Source organism: Camellia sinensis, chromosome 5 (assembly GCF_055761805.1).
Source record: "Camellia sinensis isolate YWXY chromosome 5, ASM5576180v1, whole genome shotgun sequence".
Classification (NCBI taxonomy): Eukaryota; Viridiplantae; Streptophyta; class Magnoliopsida; order Ericales; family Theaceae; genus Camellia; species Camellia sinensis.
In genome coordinates this window covers 105393994-105415162 of record NC_138965.1, presented here as the reverse complement: position 1 = coordinate 105415162, position 21169 = coordinate 105393994, and the positions used below count along the sequence as shown (strand labels likewise).

General features: G+C 36.1%; 1 protein-coding gene across 1 annotated transcript; it reads right to left on the bottom strand.

Moving 5' to 3' along the window:
• On the bottom strand, positions 1 to 19834 carry LOC114263774 (elongation factor G-2, mitochondrial). The gene is made up of 20 exons (XM_028204361.2): positions 19170 to 19834; positions 17634 to 17855; positions 14480 to 14601; positions 14246 to 14396; positions 12577 to 12648; positions 7804 to 7899; positions 7613 to 7701; positions 7423 to 7489; positions 6838 to 6876; positions 6613 to 6673; positions 6229 to 6338; positions 6070 to 6144; positions 5886 to 5954; positions 5641 to 5762; positions 4249 to 4374; positions 3555 to 3675; positions 3214 to 3314; positions 3065 to 3125; positions 639 to 692; positions 1 to 404 (listed from the first exon to the last, which is right to left on the bottom strand). The coding sequence occupies exons 1-20, from the start codon at positions 19605 to 19607 to the stop codon at positions 300 to 302; spliced, it is 2301 nt and encodes a 766-aa protein (XP_028060162.2). The 5' UTR covers positions 19608 to 19834; the 3' UTR covers positions 1 to 299.
• Between the last annotated feature and the right edge of the window lie 1335 nt (positions 19835 to 21169).

Here is a 21169-nt window from a genome sequence, read left to right as displayed (position 1 = left end):
TTTTACCCGAAAATTTATAGCCATATGTATTATGTGCAACAACAAAAATTATGAATACTTTGAATATGTGATACATCAGAAAGTACAGTTGCCTCACACTATAACCAAATAAATGTTGAACTACATTATTTGGGCTCCTCAAAATTATTGACCAAAATTTTGGCCTCACAAATACCAGGATATCTAGAACCATAAATAAAAATAAAAATAAAAATAAAAAATACATGCGACTCTCTATCAAAGTGTATAGGGCATGACCTAGATTACCTTGCAAGTGTGGCCTTCAAACAAAACCACAGCTATTCAGCTGCCTTGGCTGCCTTGTATGTGTTCACTAGTTGCATCTGCACCTCCTGAGAAACCGGCGCATGCTCTTTGTATTCCATCGTGAACTCGCCTTTACCCTGCGCAAAATCAACCATCAACAACATGGTTTTTAAATAACGGCATCGGGATATGTATCAGAACAGCGATACTATCATATATCCACAGTATAAGCCAATACATCAAGAACAACGGTACAACGATATTTAAAACCCTGATCAACAATATAGATCAATGGCATCCCAATTAATTGCAAGTTGAGAAGTGAAATATTATGCATATGCATATGTGTGTATATTGCTCCTCTCCTTCACCTGTGTCATCGAACGAAGAGCTGTCGAGTACCCAAACATATTGTTGAGTGGGACCTGAAAAATCAAGAACCGATTCTTCAGAAGCAAATAATAGTGCAGATAGGTTATAACTGCCACAATCACGGAAATGAAATCAAACTTGTCAAGACAAAAACCATGCATCAGTTCATCATGATTCTCAAGTCCATGATTAAACAATGCTAGATAAACTGGAAAAGATGATAAACTATGTTAAAACCTCATCACTGTCCGTCAGAAACGTTGGAATTTAAGTCCAACAAAAAAGGCCGAAGATGACCAACGTCGACCAAGTAAATAGGTCCTGGTTAAAAATATCACGGCTCATAATAACTTTCGCTCAGAAAATATGAAATTCTGATGTGACAAAGTTTTGGGGCCTCGCCTCCATCAACGGATTGACATAACCTCTTAACATCTTATGTTCACATAGGGAGACATATTTGATTTAATGAAAGGGGAAATGAGGACGGGAACAAAAACCAAAAGAATGGTATTTTCACTCTATCCAAATGGATAGGCATAATTGATTTTCATTTCACTACTATCAGGGACCAAATGTTACCACCTCTCTCTCTCTCACACATACACGCACACACAAGCACGCACTGACACTCACCCCTCCTCATCGTGAAACAACACGCAAATAAATTCAAATTTGCCAAGTACATGCTTGATGAAGCTCTTTACTTTCTCATGATACAGTAATTCATGCTATAGCATTTTTTAAAACCTCAGGACTATATACTTGAATATCCTTACACATTTATCCTCAGAGAAAGTCAAAAGAAACACAGGGCTGGTGATATAATATACGCTCAAACCATGGGGATGTAAATAAAAATTCTCATCCTGCAGTCAAACTGGGAATTTTTTTTATTTTTTATTTTTTATTTTTGATAAATAAAAAGTAACCTATTATTAGAGAAAAAGTGTTAAGATGATGCTCACAAATGTAACCACAAACCAGTACCACTGAAATCTACATCTAGACAAATAACGAATCAATAAAACCCACAAATTGCAGTCAACTGGGAAGTCGTCAAGTGTTTTCCTTCTCTTTTCCTTTTAATGGTCTTGGAACTTTATGTAGAGTTCAACTGATAAGATTTCAAGGACTATCAGTTTCTATGTTTTTTGGTACTATTAGTTATCTGGAACTTAATTTGATAGGAAGGAACTATTTTATGTTGCGAGAGGAGTTGCTTTTGTGGGGGGATAAAAAAGGGCACTGAATCCACAGACCAAGTTAAAAGTTCCACAGATTTCCTCCTCACATGGGTGGGCCCCACCATGCAAGAGAGAGGATGTAATTCCATCAACTTGGGCTGTGGTCTATCATTCCCTAAAAAACATACAGGAAGTATCTCTGGCTGCTAAGTATTTCTGCACACTTCAATTGAAAACATCTCACTTGTATTACCTAAGCTATACAGATTCCTGTTCCATTCCAGCTCAATGTTAATTCCAATAATCAATTTATTAATTAAACAATTAATTGATGGTATTTGATTATCAATTCCAGCAGTCTCATCAAAATTAAGGCAATCAACCTCGAAACACAAGATTTAACATGAAAATCCTATGGAAGCCCACTTTCTTCTATACTATAGGGAGAAAACCACGATCCCAACACCTAAAATCAATTCACTATTGAATCAAACAGTTACAATACTCATATTGAAGGAATTATAACCCCCTACCCTACCCAAGTTTACCTTCAATTAAGTCTACCTTCAGCTTCAACAGGCTTAATCTCTAGGGTCATAAATTAATGTTGGTAAAATGCAATTCCTTTCCAATTCCTCGAAAGGGAGGTGTCTCAAAAGTAAGCCTATCTGAAGACATGCCTAAATTAGGAAGACATGCCCACCTTTGAAATACAATGGTTTTAGTAGGAAGTATTCTCCAAAACCCATCTGCTTTTTTGGATCACTGATTGCCATGCTTGTTTTTTTCTATTGCTAACAGCATTATTGTTTTGTTCTCTCACTAGGTATCAAGGAACGGATGTTTCTGTGAGAAATCTTCTAATATATATACTCTCTAGAAATAATATTTACAGACAAGACTTCCTACATGACAAAGGAGCTGACAGAATGGCAAATTCAGCGGCCTGGTGCTTATTCTCAGAATTCTTATTAAACACAAAGGAGCTAGTGATCACAGTTCATGCGTATGTGAAAAACAATTTGCAAACTGAATGTAACATTATTGCAACGAGTTATAACTTCTAACAAACATATGCAAAATCCAAGCATCACGAGAAAGAATATGCTGTTATCTGCATGATGATGAAGTTCAGGATATTTGCAGTCGATACTGATATATAATTATCAACCATTTTATTGGAAAGAAGGCAGACATGTAAAGTTGTGTGATAATTGAAGGAGAGGAATCATGCATACATGGGCAGTGATAACAGAATCATCTCCATCCTGATCGTTCCCGACAATCACGCCTTTTCTCCTATTATATGACAGATTCACTTTCAGTTCAAAAAGTTCATGAAAAGCCCAAATGATAATCTTTTATGAAGAATAAACAATATACACACTTGTTGATATCACCAGTCACAGTGCCCTGAAATTCGGTTGGCGCTTTCAGTTCCACCAGCATAATAGGTTCCAATATCACAGGTCTTGCTGCTGAATAACACTGTTTCATAAAGTAGCAAAATGAAAAGCCTCGTATGTAATTCTAATAGCAAACAGGAAAAGAGTAGAACCAACCCCAACCCCCAAACCAAAGAGGAAAAAAAATGTGTGTGTGTGTGTGTGTGTGTGTGTGAGAGAGAGAGAGAGAGAGAGAGAAAAGCTAGAAAGCTTCAATGGATATGGGCATTTTACACGACATAAGTTTTCACTATTGTCTCTTGATATCAGATGTAAAGAATACCTGTCTAAACGCATATATTGCTGCTAACTTGAATGCAAGTTCACTAGAATCCACAGCGTGTGATGCACCATCAGTTAAAATAACACAAACATTTTCAACTGGATGTCCAATTAATGAACCCCTGTACAAACAGGTCCATGTTACAAATAATAAAGTACTTACATTTTTTCAATCCAAAAAAAAAAAGAAGAAAAAGAATTGGACTTAACGTGTTTTGTTTAATAACACGATTACTAACAACAATACCAGTAATAGTAGTAGGTCATAGTTGTCATGACCCCTGACAAGGAGTAGTATACTAGCATTGTAGTACTAACAAAAACAATTTAAAAATAAAAAACTTGGTAGTAATAGTATATGGAATGTTTCACAGCGCTTGAGAGAGGCCTTCAATATATGTTCTACAATTTTAAGAGAAAATGTTGTACATATATCAATTTTTATATTTTTAATCATATTATTATTATTATTTTTTTTTTTTTGATAAATATATTTTTAATCATATTATTGGTATCACTTCTGACAAGCATAGACTATATCCTTTATCCAACAAAAAAATAAAATAAATAAATAATATAAATTAAAAGAAATAAATAACTACAATGATAGAGTAACTTAATTTCCCCCGACAATCAATTCCTATAACTTGCATGTAACATCTATACAGAAAGGAAAAAGAAATCATAACACTCACGAATTGGCAGCCTCTCTAAAACCCTTCTCGATTGCTGGGATAAAATTTGATGGTATAGCTTGTCCCACAATCATGTTTTCGAATTCAAACTTAGTTGGCGACCCATGTGGAAGCGGTTCAACATACCTGCAATAAAAATTTTAATAGTTATTTAAGCCAAATGTTACAAATGTACTTGTTCAGCACATAATATAAACAATGTGCAACTGTTAAAAGCCAAGATTAGGTTTGCATTAGCCTGGTTTCCTAAATGGCTGTTGGAGCACATGCTATGCTACATATTACAGGTCAGAAAATTCTCTTTTTCACAAAAATTACTGTTGGTCACTAATCATTACTGAGAGCCACTAAAAAGTAGTTTATCGCTTTTTAAGGAAGTCTGATAGTAAAGACTAAAGAGAGATGAAAAAATGGGGAAAAATCACATTAGGTCATGAAACAGATGATTAAACTCCTGCAACATATCAATAACCAATTGCTTTGGAATGGGAAATCAAAATAATGAAGCAAAAACTTGTCAATGCACATTGCAAGTCCTTGAAAAAGGCTCAATTGAACATTGTTAGTTTAAAAATACAAGGGAGTCTATGAACAGCCTACATGATGATAATAATGGTTCTTGTGTGAGTTATGGTAAGAGCAGTTCAGCATGATCTGCTTATGGTTCTCAATCTGATATCATCAATATCCATGGAAGAAGCTAGTGGGAGGCTCCCAAGCGTTTTAGAATTCTTCTATTACCCCGTTAATTTAAGAATATTTTTATAATATAAATAGCATGGCCCTTCTTAAATTTTTGAAAATTCTTTTGTTGACCGTTTATTTCATGAGTAGTTCTACAATATTTATGACATGACCCCAACTATTTCACATATTAAAGTAATACCATCAACTCTATTGATTTGATATGTAAACGTCATTTGTTGTGTTTTTTATCATAAAAACCATATAAGTAGATTTTTTATTTATATAAATTATATCAACCAATAAAATATCTTAAAGACAGTACAAGATCCTTATTTATACAGCTCAAAAACTGTTTGAAATAATTGTGATAACAAGTATGAAAAAAAACACTCATATAAATGTATTGAATTTTTTTTACTAATTTCTTCATATTGCTTACGTAAGGAATTATTATTTTCAAAAAGCTAATTCCATTTTGCTTTGTTACTGTGCAACCCCCCCCCCCCCCAACAAAAAAAAAATTCTCCCTGTCAATATCAGCACATAAATAGGGTGTTTTGGGTGCTGTAGGCAACAAAAACAATGAGATGGTTGGTTATTCATCATTTTCTTCTTCTTTTAAATAACAAATTTAAATCCATAGTAAATTAACACTCATTTAACCAATAAGAACATGAAGAGTTAAGGAGTATCTTCTATGCTTACCCACACACCCTTCCGTATTGACCTTGCCCTCCAGTTTGCTTCTTGTGTAAATAGTCAAATTCAGCACGTTGAGTAACGGTCTCTCTGAAGTTAACGCGAGGCTTTCCAACGGTTGCATCAACCTGCATAAGGACAAATGAAAGAAAGATATTAGGAATAAACTGATCATGAATAACTGAATGACATTTTCATTGTGAAGTAATTAAAAAAATCCATAATGGTAAAACCAGTGAGAGAGTTGGCACCTTATACTCCCTCCGGATGCGTTCGACATATATGTCCAAATGCAGCTCTCCCATTCCAGAAATAATTGTCTGCCCATAAGAGCATTGTAGTGTCAGGGTATGGTATGATAGAATATTTTTCAGAAATTGGGGAATGAATACTTTAAAAAATAACTAAATAAGAAATGAACATTAAAAGTTACACCTGACCGCTCTCCGCATCCAAACCAACACGAAAAGTAGGATCCTCTCTCTGAAAGCGATTCAATGCTTTTGAGAACTGCAAAGGATACAAAATAGATACCCTTTAACTTCATGCTTATCCAACAATTAAATATATATATATTTGAATGAAATTACTCACTTGTCCTCCAGAATCTTTAGAAACTGGTGAAACAGCTAATGACATCACTGGCTCAGGGACATTCATAGAAGTCATGGTGTATCTAACTGACCCATCAGTAAAAGTATCTCCTGAAAACACAAAATAATAATAAATAAGAATAAAAATGAAAACATCAAAACTGAGCAAAGACCAACATGAGCAGTGTAGGACAAAATTGTATAGCTTCAGATCCCAACAATGCAAAAACTGTATTGTGTTAATATAGTGTAACAATAAATCTTTTAAGGGGGAGACTAAACAATGTCCATCTTGAACTTGTTTACCATAATTCCCAAGTAAACAACAGACTTCAATAAGACCAGGTGTATATTTCCATGTATGTATGGAGAGGGAGATGGGTACCTGAAGCACAATCTACACCAAATACAGCTACTATTTGCCCAGCATGTGCCTCTTGAATGTCCTGTAGTATAAAAGACCCCAAGAAAAAGATAACAGTAAACAAGCCACACGTAAGGCAATAACTAAACTAAAGAAAAAGCTATTTGATTCCAGAAAAATTCACTCCATTTGCCCAAGCATCGAGAGTGATCCAACAATTGCAATACTACAAGCAGAGAAACAAACCTCCATCTCATTCGAATGCATCCGAACTAAACGGGGAACCTGTAATAATATATTTTTAGAAATTCAGCACTGTAAGCAGAAAATCAGGTAACATCCAAGAAGACAGTGAAAATAGATAGCATGAAAGAAAAGACTGTCATGAACATATTTCTTAATAAGAATTTCCTCCTTTTCAACAGAGTGAAGCATGTCATAGTCATGCTATCATCATTTTTTTAAAAGGTCAACATTTTGAGGTGCATCTTAAGCAGTCAGACCCAAATTCAAATGAATAAGGTGATATTATATTTGCCCTTCCCAAAATTGACTTCATTAGAGCTGAAAATATGTCAAAAAGGCCTTCTACAATCTAGCAAGATGTGAATAAATGGGCAAACACCAACCCATCCAACATACCACATTTGGGAAAAAAAATTCTTTCAAATTTTGCCTAATATACACCCTAGAATAAATGGAGATTCATAGTGAAGTCTCGAACAAATAAATATTGTAAAAAAATTTCAAAGAAATTTTCAGCAGCAAAAGTTTGCACCAAGCTTGCATGTCAGATACTAAAGACGCTTACATGCTTAGATCTTAACTCACCTTAATCTTCTTGCCTGTGTTTATGTTGATTATGAAATCACCCTTCTTAATGACACCTTCATAAATTCTTCAATTGACAAAAATTGCAGTTAGCATAATTGTTCAATCATAAACACATACACACACACACACATATTTCATAGAAATGGCACAAGCATTTAGAATTAAATAAAAAAAATCTTACGCAAACCTTAAATATGTCAACTGACCAAAACGACCTTCTTCCAATTTAAAAGCCAAAGCTACAAGGGGTCCAACTGGTGTTCCAGACAACATAACCTAATAGCAGTTAATGCAAAAGAAAATAAATTTAGTTCCTTCATCAGACTTCAATAAAAATATAATCAAGTATTCAAAGAAATAGACATTCAACTAAAATACCTTCTCTTCTTGCTTAGTTTGGTCAAGAGCGTAGTTACTAACTTCAATGGGGCAAGGCAGATAACTAAGAACTCCATCAAGAAGTGGCTGCACTCCCTGTGGTTCAGAAATGGCAGAAGTTAAACATCGACATCTCATAGTTGTAAAAGCAGGTATATAACATATCAGATTTATTAAAACCTTGAAAGAAAAAAAAAAAAGGAACAGAGAGAAGAAGGAAAAGAATTTTATGAGAGATGAAGGGCTTGTTTGGTTTGTTTTTGGGAGAGTTGTTTTTGAAAAAAAATTTGGGGAGAGAGTTTAGAAATTTTTTTGGTTTGTTTGGTTGTATATTTTGGGAGAGTTGTTTTTTTGGGAGTTTGGGATGATTTGATATTTTGGGAGAAATTGAGTAGATGTGTGTGAGAGAAAAAGTGATTGAAAAGGAGAGAGGAGAGAGAAAAAGTGATTGATTGATGTTTAAGAGAGAGAAAGTGATTTTGAAATTTTTTTGAGAAAAACTCAAACCAAACAATTTTTTAGAAATTTTTTTCTAAAACTCATCTCCCAAATGCAAACCAAACATACCCGAAGAATTTAATGACGAAGTGTTTATTTATTACATGGATTTGATGATCTTTCTTCCTCAATGGATGTCATAAATATTTTGATGAAGAGATCTGCTTGTTTAGCAACACAGTGCTCACCAAAGCAGTGCCTAGCCTTCAGTTTTAAAGGCCCATATTAGCGTAAAAATTTATGTATTATTGATTGATTGATATATTTATTACAATGATTCATGATTCCTATATATAGAAGAGGGTGAGTGTGTAGTAGGTAAGGAGTAGGTGAAGTGGAGGTGGTAGTGGTGTAGTGGGTTAGGTTTAGTGGAGTAGGTGAGGTGGTAGTGGTGTAGTGGGTTAGGTTTAGTGGAGTAGGTTTAAGTGGGTGAAGTAGGTGGAGAGTAGGTGGATTTTAACAGCCCCCCGCAAACTCAAGGGGGATAGGAACTAACCAACTTGAGTTTGGAGAGAGTAACAAAACAAGAAAATACATAAAAATAAAAGAGGATAAGAGACACTGTATGGTCGTGTCAGACCATTGGTGAAGACACTGGATGGTGGTGTCATAACGTTGTAGAGGACACTGTATAGGGGTGTCATAACCATGTAGAGGACACTGTATGGTGGTGTCATAACGGTGTAGAGGATACTGGATGGCGGTGTCAGACCGATGTAGAAGACAGTTTATGGGGTCATGTCGGACCGTTGTAGCAGACACTGTGTGGTCGTGTCAGACCGATGTAGAAGACAGTTTATGGGGTCATGTCGGACCGATGTAGAAGACAGTTTACGGGGTCATGTCGGACCGTTGTAACAGACACTGTTGTGACAGTTGTTGTGACAGTTTACGGAGTCTTGCTGGACCCCTGTAGAAACTAACCGGAATCAATGTCGGGACAGTTTACAGAGTCTTGTCGGACCCTTGGAAGGAGCGAACCGGAATCAATGTCGGGACAGTTTACTGAGTCTTGTCGGACCCTTGAAGGAGCTAACCGGAATCAATGTCGGGACAGTTTACAGAGTCTTGTCGGACCCCTGAAGGAGCTAACCGGAATCAGTGTCGGGACAGTTTACAGAGTCTTGTCGGACCCTTAAAAAGTCGCACCCTCAAAAGGTGTGCCCAATCTTTCAAAAGGCATGCCATCAAAAGGCGTGCCCAATCCATAAAAAGGCGTGCCATCAAAAGGCGAGCCCAAGTCATAAAAAGGTGTGCCGGACATGATGGCGAGGCACGTGGGCGCCTTGGCTTGCGCGCCCGTTTTGTCGTCTGGTGGCAAGAGGCGCGCGATGCGCGTGGCTGCCTCGGCTATTTAACCAAGACGGAGGCTGAGGCCGAGGCAGAGACAAAAATCCTGCGAAAATCCTTTGAAAAACTCTTTCGTTTCTGAGAGAGACTTTGTAACACTCTGTTGTCTCTGTTTTCTGAGAGAGATTTCTGAGAGAGATACTCTGTAACACTCTGTTTTCTGAGAGAGATTTCTGAGATAGACACTCTGTAACACTGTTGTCCAGAAAATGGCTTTGTCTTCCCGTGGTCTGCTCACTCTCTTTCCAGACCTTAACGAGTCAACAAGAGAGATAACTGGTGCGGGGGCCAGTGAACCTCAACCAAGCGCCCCAGGGTTTGCTCCGTTGAACTTTCCTATGCGGTCTGTGGAGCAAAAAATGGCAGTGCAAACTGACATTGAAGCCAATCAGTATACTTTGAAGTCCTGTGTGGAGACGATGACGGCAGTCACAAACTTGTCGCATCGGCTGCAGAGTAGGACAAATGAGGTGCAGCATTTAAATGGCCAACTGGCTCTACTCCAGCGCATGTATAAGGATGCGCGAGCAGAGATAAGTGTGCTGAAGGCGGAAAACAAGGAGCTGAAGCGGAAGGCGACCGTGATGTTCCGATTTGGAGGTCCACCATATGCTGTAGTGGAGGAGCAGGGTGGAGTGAACGTGCTCGGTGGAGTGGGAAACACGGAGGCAACACCGTTAAGGACCGCCCAGGATGGAGGCAAGAAGAAGAGACCGGCGGCAGAGTAGAGAAGAAAAATTCCGCCTGTGGATGTGGTTGTTTGGGTTTTTTTTTTTTTTTTTTTTTTTTTTTTTTGGGTGTAAAATGGTGATCGGGGTTGATCCCCGGCATGAAGAAATGACAAGTGTGTGGAATGTTTGTGGTGTTATTTGGTGTTGTTGTTTTGTTTAAGAATAAAAAGAAAATAAAATAAAACAACGGAGAAAGAAAATAGATAAAAATATTTGGGGATGGGTCATATGAAAAACATCGGTGTGATTTTTTTTTTTTTTTTTTTTTGGGTGGAATATAAAAAATAATAATAAGATAATGGAAAAAGGGTGATACTCACTAACGAGTTGTAGAATAAGGAAATATTGATGGAAAAGGAAAATAAAATAAAATAAAATAAAATAAAAGTAGGGATAGGAAAAATATATTATAATAAAAAAATATAGATATATATATATATATTAAAATAAAAGGAAAGTGTGAAATAATGTGGGCGGTGGATGTGGGATAGATGAGAAAAAAAGCGTGGGTTCATATCCCACAGCTGTCACCAACACAAACCTGCAACAAGAAGAATCTTTTGTTGCTTTTCTTATGCATCTTTTGTCTACACACTCTGAGTCTCACGAGATGGAGAGAGAGCCGTGGGTCTCCTTGGTTTGATGCCAGGAGAGTGTAAAAGAAATTGAGAGAGAGAGTAGAATAAATTGGTGAAGCTGTCGAAGGCCAAGCAACGAATATACGTATTTGGGTAAGCCTTCTTGCAATCATGGATTTCATTTGTGAAGAATCATTCCAACCAAACATTGGCAGCTTCCACAGTGTCCAGTACCTCCCATCATAGTATCCTGGCATTCTGCTGTGCTCTCTATGCACATGCCCAACCTTGTCGAATTCAAGGCATGGCACCCATCCCTTTTTGAGCATGTACTCGATCTCCTTCGCGATCGATTCATCCGAGAGAGGCGGGAGATACGACAGTGTCTCAAACTTCTTGTTATCAATTGGATTCCATGTCTTCATGCAGTGGGTTTTAGAGCCATTAGAGACAGTTTTTCTGGTCCATGCAACTGAATCTTTGACCGGGAAAAGCTTTGATGAGTTGGGTTTCAAGTCAACATAGCTTGATTCATCAACTGGAGCTGCGATGATTCCTGCAGACATGATCTCTTCAAGTGGGTTTTGAAGGCAAAAAACTTGGAGAGAGAGAGAACAGAGGAGAGAAGAGCACTGGAAAATGAGCTGGGATGGTCCAGGAATCGGAGCTTCGGCCTCCGCTGAATTCAAGATCTGACTGACTTGAATCACAGAGATGTTATAAGGGCTGTCAAATTGAGCTGGGATGCGGTATAGCCCTTTGGCACCTCAATGGTATAGACTAGAGCATCGGAAAGGTGAGACCAAGGTGAAAGGAGAGGAGGTATGTGTTAGAGGTTTCAATTGGTTGAGGTCCGGCGGGCGGTTAAGGCAAGGTTGCCGCCCGCCAGAAGGTGAAGAGCACCAAGAGCTTAACCTTGCTCTGATACCATGTAAAAATTTATGTATTATTGATTGATTGATATATTTATTACAATGATTCATGATTCCTATATATAGAAGAGGGTGAGTGTGTAGTAGGTAAGGAGTAGGTGAAGTGGAGGTGGTAGTGGTGTAGTGGGTTAGGTTTAGTGGAGTAGGTGAGGTGGTAGTGGTGTAGTGGGTTAGGTTTAGTGGAGTAGGTTTAAGTGGGTGAAGTAGGTGGAGAGTAGGTGGATTTTAACAAGCAGCAATCTTTTGCAGGCTTTAATTTGGTTGGCTAGTGTCTGTATTTTGTAAAGTATGGTTCCATCTGATTTTGTTTTTCCAAGTCCTGTTCTTCTTAATTTGTATTCCCAATTTTTTAGTCAAAATAACTCTTGTTACTTATCTTATTAAGTAAAGAGGGAAAGTTCACAGCCTACCACACCATCAACGAGAAAAAATCAAAGTAAAATATATAATTAAATACGTGCGTGTGTGTGTGTGTGTGTGAGAGAGAGAGAAAGAGAGAGAAAGAGAGAGAGAGAGAGGGAAGTGGGGAAACCATTAGGTAGAGAGTTAATTTTTAAAAAAAAATTAAAAAAAGGTCTCTTAGAAAAATTACACGAAAAATGGAAAACAAACCACACTATACCAGAAAGGGAAAAACAATACACATATTATCGAAAGAAATAATGAAATATCATCAGATCATACCTTGTTTTTAAATGCACTACCCATGAATACAGGTATGAATTTCCGTGCTATAGTAGCTCTGCGGATTGCCTCCTACTCAAACAACAAAAAATAAAGACAAAAAGCATATAAGCACAATATGAATTAGGTATATATTTTAGCAGAGGCCGTCAGACAACTTTGGATAAAACTCTAGTATGAATATTCTACCACAAATTGGCACAAAGTGAGGCAATAGCAAGACATTCAATAAGGGGGATCCACTTAATAGATAGCCCAATAACTATATCCAATAATTTTAGAAGAAATCTTGAATAGTGGCTCATGTGTTGCTTGTGGAGGGAAGAAATAGGCAAACTTTTTAAAAGTCTAAAATAAGGATTCAAAAGCCATTGAACCTGAGGGCAGCCACTTTGTGCAAATAATATCAAAGGTTAGGTTAGCCCTCCCAGATCCAATGGGGGCTAAACTGGGTATACTTTTCCTTAAAGCTTAAGATGAACCTTTTACATAGCTTTCATTTTTTGTGTAAAGGATTTTTTTTTTTTTTTTAAATTCTCGTTTATTCTTGTATATTTCATAGCTGAACTCCACTTTGCATTGAGCCTTTTTGATCTTCCTCAGTTTTGTACAAAGGTTGCGCCTGATTTGGCATTGTTTCTTTTTCTTTTTCCAATACTTTACATTACTTATCAAAAAAAAATATGTATCAGTTTTTGGTCATAGTATCAGTACCTCCAATATCCTCCAATGATATAACTTGTTACAATTACAAATAAATTTCTTTATAAATTACAATAAACTAAAAGTAAACTCATAGATAGGTTTTGGAAAAATGAAGTAACAATAATGATTATTAGTATGTTCTAAATTATCAAAAACCTTACTCTATTCACTACCAGAGTGATCTATCATGAGACTAATAAGGTTTTAGAAGATAAATATATGATATTGTCCTGGCCTGAAGGTTCACATACTTGCATGAAATACTTCCCCTTATATACCATAGTGATTACCTTTGTCAACTTAATGCTACAAATCTACATTATAATTCAAGATGATGGAAACTCATGATGGAGAAATTGTGATTTCTTGTTCAAACAAAAACATTACTATTTTTTTCTCCTAAATTTTCTAATAGGCAAATCTACTATTATTGGACAGATATGATTTTTGATGCAGCAATAAAAATCAATGTGTTGATTTCAAAATGAGAAAAATTATATAATGAAGAAAAAAAATTCTAGGTCCCACAAAATACCTATTTAATCTCTTTTTCCTGAATCTTTCAAATGATAAATCTTGCTACTGTTGGATAGAACTGATTTAGTGGCTACTACCAAAATTATGCAGCATGAGCAATAAGAAAGGAGTAAGTGAGTGCATTCCAAATGTCAAATACATTAATGATTACAGTATCATCAATAATTAGAACAAGCCATCCAGTAAATCCGCATTGGAACCCACTGAGATCATTACATTAAGACAATAAAACTTGATATTAGCAAAATAAAAATAAAACTATGGCCAAAACGGAGCCACTGAGATATAAGCAAAAATGGCTAATAAGCAGGTAAATATTTCTTTTAAGCCAGGATTTTATTTCATATTGCTTACAAGATACTCATGAAAATCCACCTTATGTGACCTTTTTTCCTTACAGAATCGAGCCTTTCATTGTCTAGCATACCTCAAGCTCAGTCGATGATATAGGCTCATCAGCAAGAAACAACTCGGCAAGTTTATCATCAACCTCAGAAACCACTTCAATTAGTTCACGCCGCTTTTCTGCAACTAGTTCCTTCATATTGGCAGGTACTTCCTCAGCGGTGACATTTTCACTACCAAAAGCCAAGATAATAAGCAAACGAGATAGAAAAATAATAACATAAAATACACAGATCATAGAGCATATGAAGCAGACCCACTGGAACCACAAAAATAATAGGCTTGTAACTTCACAAGATCAACAAGACCCTGAAAGTCCTCTTCCAGCCCAATTGGAACTTGCACGGCAGAACTGTGATGTCGAAGCTTAGATCTTGCCTAGAAACAAAACAATTTAATCAGAATTTGGAAAATACCCAATATAAAGCAGAAATGGTGTCATAGGACATCCAAACCCCAATATAACCTTGAATTTTTTTTTTAATCCTTATTTACTTCTCATTACACCAAGCTGAATAAAGCACGCAATAAAGGTCAAGAAAGTCAAATACATAATATATTGAAACAACTTTGTTCAACTGTTACTCATGCAAACAGATATATTTTTTTCTAAGTCAACGAAAGTCAGTGATTAGATGTTAGATTAGCACCTAGGGGAGTTGAACTGAGTAAAATAGAATTGACATATAGTTCATGAAAAAATAAATAAAACTGAGGAAAAAGTACAATAACACCGAGTAAAAAAACATGTAACATCCTTTAGTAAAGAATTGAGGAAAATAAAAGATACACACTTAAATTTGGCATTTATGGAAGCTTTAACAGTCTGATACACTTGGAGGAGTCATTAGTGGACTTAAACTTAATAGGTCATTATTACTCATTAGCAGTTAGTTGTGTAGTGTTATAGTAGGAAGGGTATGAAAGTCTTTTTGCATTTTCTGTTAACAGAGTTATCTATGTGGTTTAGTCCCAAACCACATGACGGCGAAAGTTAGGGAGGTAAAATGCTTCAAGAGCAAACCACAATAAAATAAAATGGATTTTACCCAAAAAATAATAGCTCATATATACCGAGTTAGGTAGCCGGGCTTGGGATTTAAAAGTTCTTTTGCGGTTGGGCTTGGGGTAGATAGATTAGGTCTAATGTCGGATCAGACCAGGCTTGGGATGTCGCATATGTTCTTATTATGTAGTACAAGCCCGGCCCAACCTAATCAATGCCCAGTCCTGAATAAAATTATGGAAACCACACAATGCCACAATGTAAGAAATCAAAGCACAGACCCAAGAGAAATAACGACTTACGACCCATCCTAATGCATTCAAGCCTTAATATCTTCCTTGCTTACATTATCAGTGGCTCCATCCCTCAAACAACTCTTCAATGGGATTGATCTCCAAAAGAAAATCCGCTCTCCATTTCATACGGCTCTGATGGCCAGGACAAGGATGCAATGCGAGTATATGGGTTTCTCTTACAAAATATTTTATCTAGAAAAGCATTATCAAGCAATCAAAAGCATTCAATGAACTTTGCAGCACCTTTATGTGTAGGTTTAGGTCCCTAGAAAGGTTAGGGCACCAGAATAGAGTGTTAACGTCCACGTTATACGGACTCGGGTGTGGGAATCGGATGCGGATGCATATCTAGGTGTCGGATACTTCAAAATTAAAAATTGAGGAAACGTGGATATGGATCCGAATTTGGATACAGATACGAAGATACATTAAATAATTATTTTTAAAATATATTTATTATATGAAGATGAGTTTAAAAAAAAAGTTAAGGAATAACAAATTTATTAAAATAAATAACAAATAAAAATTATTTTAGGTATAAAATAAATTATATTATATATTATAAAATAAATTATTTTTATTTTAGGGATAAAAATTATATTATTTATGATATATTATATTATACAATATTTTTTTGGCTGAATGATATAATGTATTATGAATAATATTATATATTATTATATTACTTTATATTATATAATATAAATCTAATTTAAAAGAAGAAAACAGAGAACAAAGAGGAAAAGACGACAAGAAGAAGAGAGAGAGAAGAACACAGACTGAGAGAGAGAAAGGGAACACACACACACAGACCGAGACCAAAGGGGAATCGAAGCCCTAGGATCATTTTCTAGGTGAAATCGACTTCGCAATGATCTCTTTCAATTCGGTTGAGCTCACGACTAGGATTCGCGTTTCAATCTTGCTTCGCCACTCGACTTGCATAGCAAATGTGAGTTTCACCCCTCTCTCTCTCTCTCTCTCTCTCTGAGTTTCAGTCGTATCCGTTTGTATCTAGCCTTATCCCGGCCGTATTCCGCACCCGTACCCGTGTCGTGTCAACACGAGTACCTCTCACAAAACAGAGAGTCCGTGTAACGTAGGTTAACGTTATCAAAATAGAATACCCGTTGTCGTATAATATAAATAGTTGTGTAAAAAAATAATTATGGCATATTTATATTTTTAAAAAGGGCTACTTAAGCACCCTTTAGGCAAGCTTTGAGCGACCCTCTTTCGACCTGCTGTTTGTGGAAACCTGCAGCACGCGCTCGAGCAGCCTTCAAGCGTATCGAGCAACCTTCTCTAAACTTCTACAGAGCCCTGCAAAGGGCTATATGCTCAAACGGGTTTCAAGCAAAGCTTTTTTGCCCCGGGCTATAGATTATTTATGGGATAGGGTGAGATACTTGGCGTCTTTTTGGGCCTCAGCGAGCTCAGTATTCCGAGGGATTCCGCTTTTTTTGATTGCTACCGATTGGGTGTCAGTTTGTACTGTGTAGTAGTAGTTGTTTGTCTTTTTGTATTTTCTTTGGTCTCTTTTTGGTTTTTTTTCCATCGTTCTTGTAGAGAGTGCCTTATCCTCATTTTTCTTGGCCTTGAGCTTTAATATATCTTTGTTTGTTGCTGATCAAAAACAAAAAGGCCACTCAAAGCTCCCATCAAGTGGAGCTCTAAGTTTCGGCCACAGTTATAACCCAGCAAATGTATGACTGAAAGTAGGTTAAATAAGGTGAATTTTGCAATATAAAAAAGAAGTGTCATAAGACTAATGCAACATGCTCAATACAGAGATCCTTGAAGAATGCTCAGAGCTAAGATTATATAGTTTCTGGAAGTTTTTAATCTTTACATGAACCTACACTAATGAGCTTGACAACATAGTCCATGTTTTTGTCTATGGAAATACACTTGTTGCATTTAACATAAGCAATTGAAGTTGTTATCATCCAAGCATTTGGTAAGGCTTTAATTAAACATTTTGAGTACAGTACAAGGAAAATGTAGACTGGATGCGCCACTATACAGTTGTCACTGCACAAAGCATATTTGTATTTCAAAAATAAATAACTAAAATTCAAAAATTTATCATAATGATTTTAACGAACCTGACTGAGAACCTTCCATGGATCTGCCCCCATTCGGTCAAGTTTATTGATGAAAGCAACTCTTGGAACCTCGTATCTTCTCATTTGCCTGTCAACAGTAATGGACTGGCTTTGCACACCACCAACACTGCAAAGGACGAGAATCGCACCATCAAGAACACGCAAAGCCCTCTCAACTTCAATGGTAAAATCAACGTGACCCGGAGTGTCTATTATGTTCACCTGATTCAACATTTTCAATAAATTGTTAATTAGTGAAACTGAGAAAAATCTATGTTGAGACTAGAAACATTGTTCCAAAAAACTAAATAAACTAAGCGAAAAATTATATTGAAAATATATAAGTGATAGTGAAAAGCTCCATTATCTGACTAAAGCAGTTCAAATTTTTAGGATTAAAAAAACAAATTGTATTGATATGTTCGTTGAATTGATAAAATTCAAAATTTCTCTCATGGTAGACTTATTCCAGATTCAAATTTTCACTCTCTTATTTTCCCAAAATTTAAAAGAATTTTAAAAATTTTGGGTTGATCCAAGGTTTCTTGTCCTAAAAATAAAATGTTTGGCCTGTATAGTAATGTTTATATTTACAAAAAAATTAAAATTATAAACAAAAACTCGTTTGGTATCTATTTTCTTTTTCAAAAACTCATAAAAAGTTTTCAAAATTTACTAATTTCTTGTACCCATAAAAAAGTTAATTTCAATTTGTTAAAAAAAAAAAAAACAATTTTGGCCACCCCTCACGGTTGGCCACCATCGCTGGTGACCTCCTCCCACATTTCCCTCTGGTCGTTGCCAATCACCACCAACCACCTTCCACTGGCAGCCACCACCTTGGGCGACTAGCCCCCTTTTTGACTTCCACCTCTCACAGCCAGCAACCACCTCCTGCACCAGCTTTGGCATTCGACAACCATCTAGCCACCATCTCCGACAGTCAACAAGCACCTTTAACCACCACTTCTCACCAGCCACCCGTTTCTCTTCCTTTCGAAACAAATTTTTAAAATGCATGTCTACCAAACATGTTTTTGTTTCTTCATCATCAAAATTAAACATAAACATAGTTTAATGTTTTACATGTTTTCTGTAAGTTAAAAGAACATTTAAGTGTAAAAATTACCAAACGACAGACTTGGGTTTTTTTTTATTTTTTTCACAAAAAAGACAAACTTTTTGCAAAAAAAAAGAAAAAAAACACATCCAAACAAAATATCATATCCAACCTCATAATCATTTCAATTTTTCACTCACAAACATCACATCCAACCACAAAAAAACACAACTATCTTTCCCGACACAAAAAAAAAAAAAAAAAAAATTCTCCAATAATATCCTTCAACTAAAAAAAACTTCCATAAAAACCCACTTCCCATCCACCCACTTTTTCTTTCTTCCCAAACATCCTAACATTTTCCCAGCAACAAAAATTGAGGTATAAAACAAAAACAACCCAAAGGCTAAAAAATATCAATTTTCACATGTCTGAAAATTTCAACATAATCTAACCAAACAGTCAAAAAACCATACCTGATACCCTTTCCAAGTACAGTAAGTAGCTGCAGACTGTATAGTGATCCCCTTTTCTCTCTCCAAATCCATCGAATCCATCTTCGCCCCAACTCCATCTTTCCCTCTAACCTCATGAATCTCATGAATTCTTCCCGTATAGAACAGAATTCTCTCCGTCAGAGTCGTCTTCCCGGAATCGATATGCGCCGAAATTCCGATATTCCGGAGCTTCTCCATCGACTCCTTCCACCACGCGTCCTTCTCCTCCTTCACCCGGGCGGCGCTGCCGGAAGAGAACCGCCGGAGATGGAAGTTTCCGGCGAGAAGAGCAGAGATCGGAGACGAGCATGGGCATGGCGGTGGTGGTGGGAATGGGGACGGAGACGGCGTCGTCTTGGGGGAGGAATATAGGGTGTAGAGGAGACGCGTCGTAGAGGATCTGGAAGATCGAGCCATGGCTTTTGAGGGTGTGGTGTGGTGTGGTGTGGTGTGGTGTGGTGTGTTGCTAGGGTTTTGAAAAACCCTAGTTGGTCGATCGGTAAACCCTACTCTCTGGTCTGTGGCTTTGGCTGAAGAGGAAAGGCGGGTTTTTTTTTTTTTGTTTGGGAAAATATGAAGATGAAAGGCTGGAAGTGAAACGAACCGGGTCGGTGGCGCCCATTCAAATTATTTTTGTATTGTTTGCAAATTTTGGATTATAGAATTTAGGGTTGGTTTGCGGTGTCCTAAAAAAATGTATTTTTTGTCTTTTTATGAAAAGATGGGGTTGGTTTGGGGTGTCTTAAAAAAGTGTATTTTTTGTCTTTTTATGAAAAGATGTGCAGAAAAGTAGAGAGGTGATGTGATGGACAAAAGATAAAAAGATGGATTATATAGTAGATGCCAAACCAAGCCTTAATTAAAAAAAAAAGGATGGAGACCCTCCAATCACCATTCCCATCACCCCAACCCAGGTGTGGCGGGTGGTCTTTGGAGGACGAGAAAAAAAAAAAAAAAATCCAACCAATGAGAGAGAGGGGATCAAAGGAAGTGGAAAAAAATGGGTCTTAGACATTTTTAAATTAGATAACGTTTGGTAAAATTTTAGAATTACGATTTAATTGTAAAATTATATTGAGTTTTTAAGTTTCTAAATTATGATTTGAAAAAAGAAAAATTATTTGATTATGAGTTTAAAAAAAAGTTTTGAATTGAATTTTGAATTTTTTAAATAAATTTTAAAATTAGAAAAGTTATTTAATTCAAAAACTTATAACTTACAACTAAATACATAACTCAAAATTTTATTCAAAACTCATAAGTAAACTCTTTTTAAAATTCAATTCAAAAAAATAATTATTGATAAAAATAATTTTTTATTTAAATTTTTTTTAAATTCTAAAAATATTTTTTATGTAAAATATAAAAAAATATATTATTTTTTGTTAAAAAAAAATAAAAAACAAATTCCCATTGCCCACCAATTGCCCACCAAAAAAATATATATATATATTCTGATCAACCAGTCGGACGATTGGCCAGACATTCGAGGGATGACCGAGTAGAACCAATTCACTCTTTTTAAAATTCAAAATTCAAAAAACTCTCTGCTCTCCAAACATGATCTGAAATGAGTTTGAAATGTGACATTGTAATCAATTTTTGAAAACTTAAACCAAACAAAACATTGAAAAATACACTGGAATCATGTTTTCAGAATTGCTCCAAACACAGCCTTACTAATTGCAAATGAGACATGTCAAATGAGATCAAGTTCATTATTTTTAGACCCAAAAATCAACAAATGTGTTTAAAAATCCTAAGTTGTTTGGTGGGCAAGTGAGAATTTTGCTTACTCTATTAGAGCATCTCCAACAATGCATCAGATTTTTAATCAAATTTGAGTAAAAATTCGAGTCAAAGTTTCATTTGATATCAAGTGTTCCAACGGAGATTTTTGAAGTTTCATTAGAATACCAATCGACCGGGCGAACACTCGGGTGAATGTCCGGCCAATTAACTGGCTAGTGTAAATTTTT

Excerpts from the sequence above, each read along its gene's own strand:
- LOC114263774 (XM_028204361.2), bottom strand. The coding sequence starts at position 19,607 with ATGGCTCGATCTTCCAGATCCTCTACGACGCGTCTCCTCTACACCCTA. Across the intron at positions 6,674-6,837 it reads TGCATTCGAATGAGATGGAG|GACATTCAAGAGGCACATGC; the intron begins GTTTGTTTCTCT and ends TTTATACTACAG. Across the intron at positions 3,315-3,554 it reads CAATATATGCGTTTAGACAG|TGTTATTCAGCAGCAAGACC; the intron begins GTATTCTTTACA and ends TTTATGAAACAG.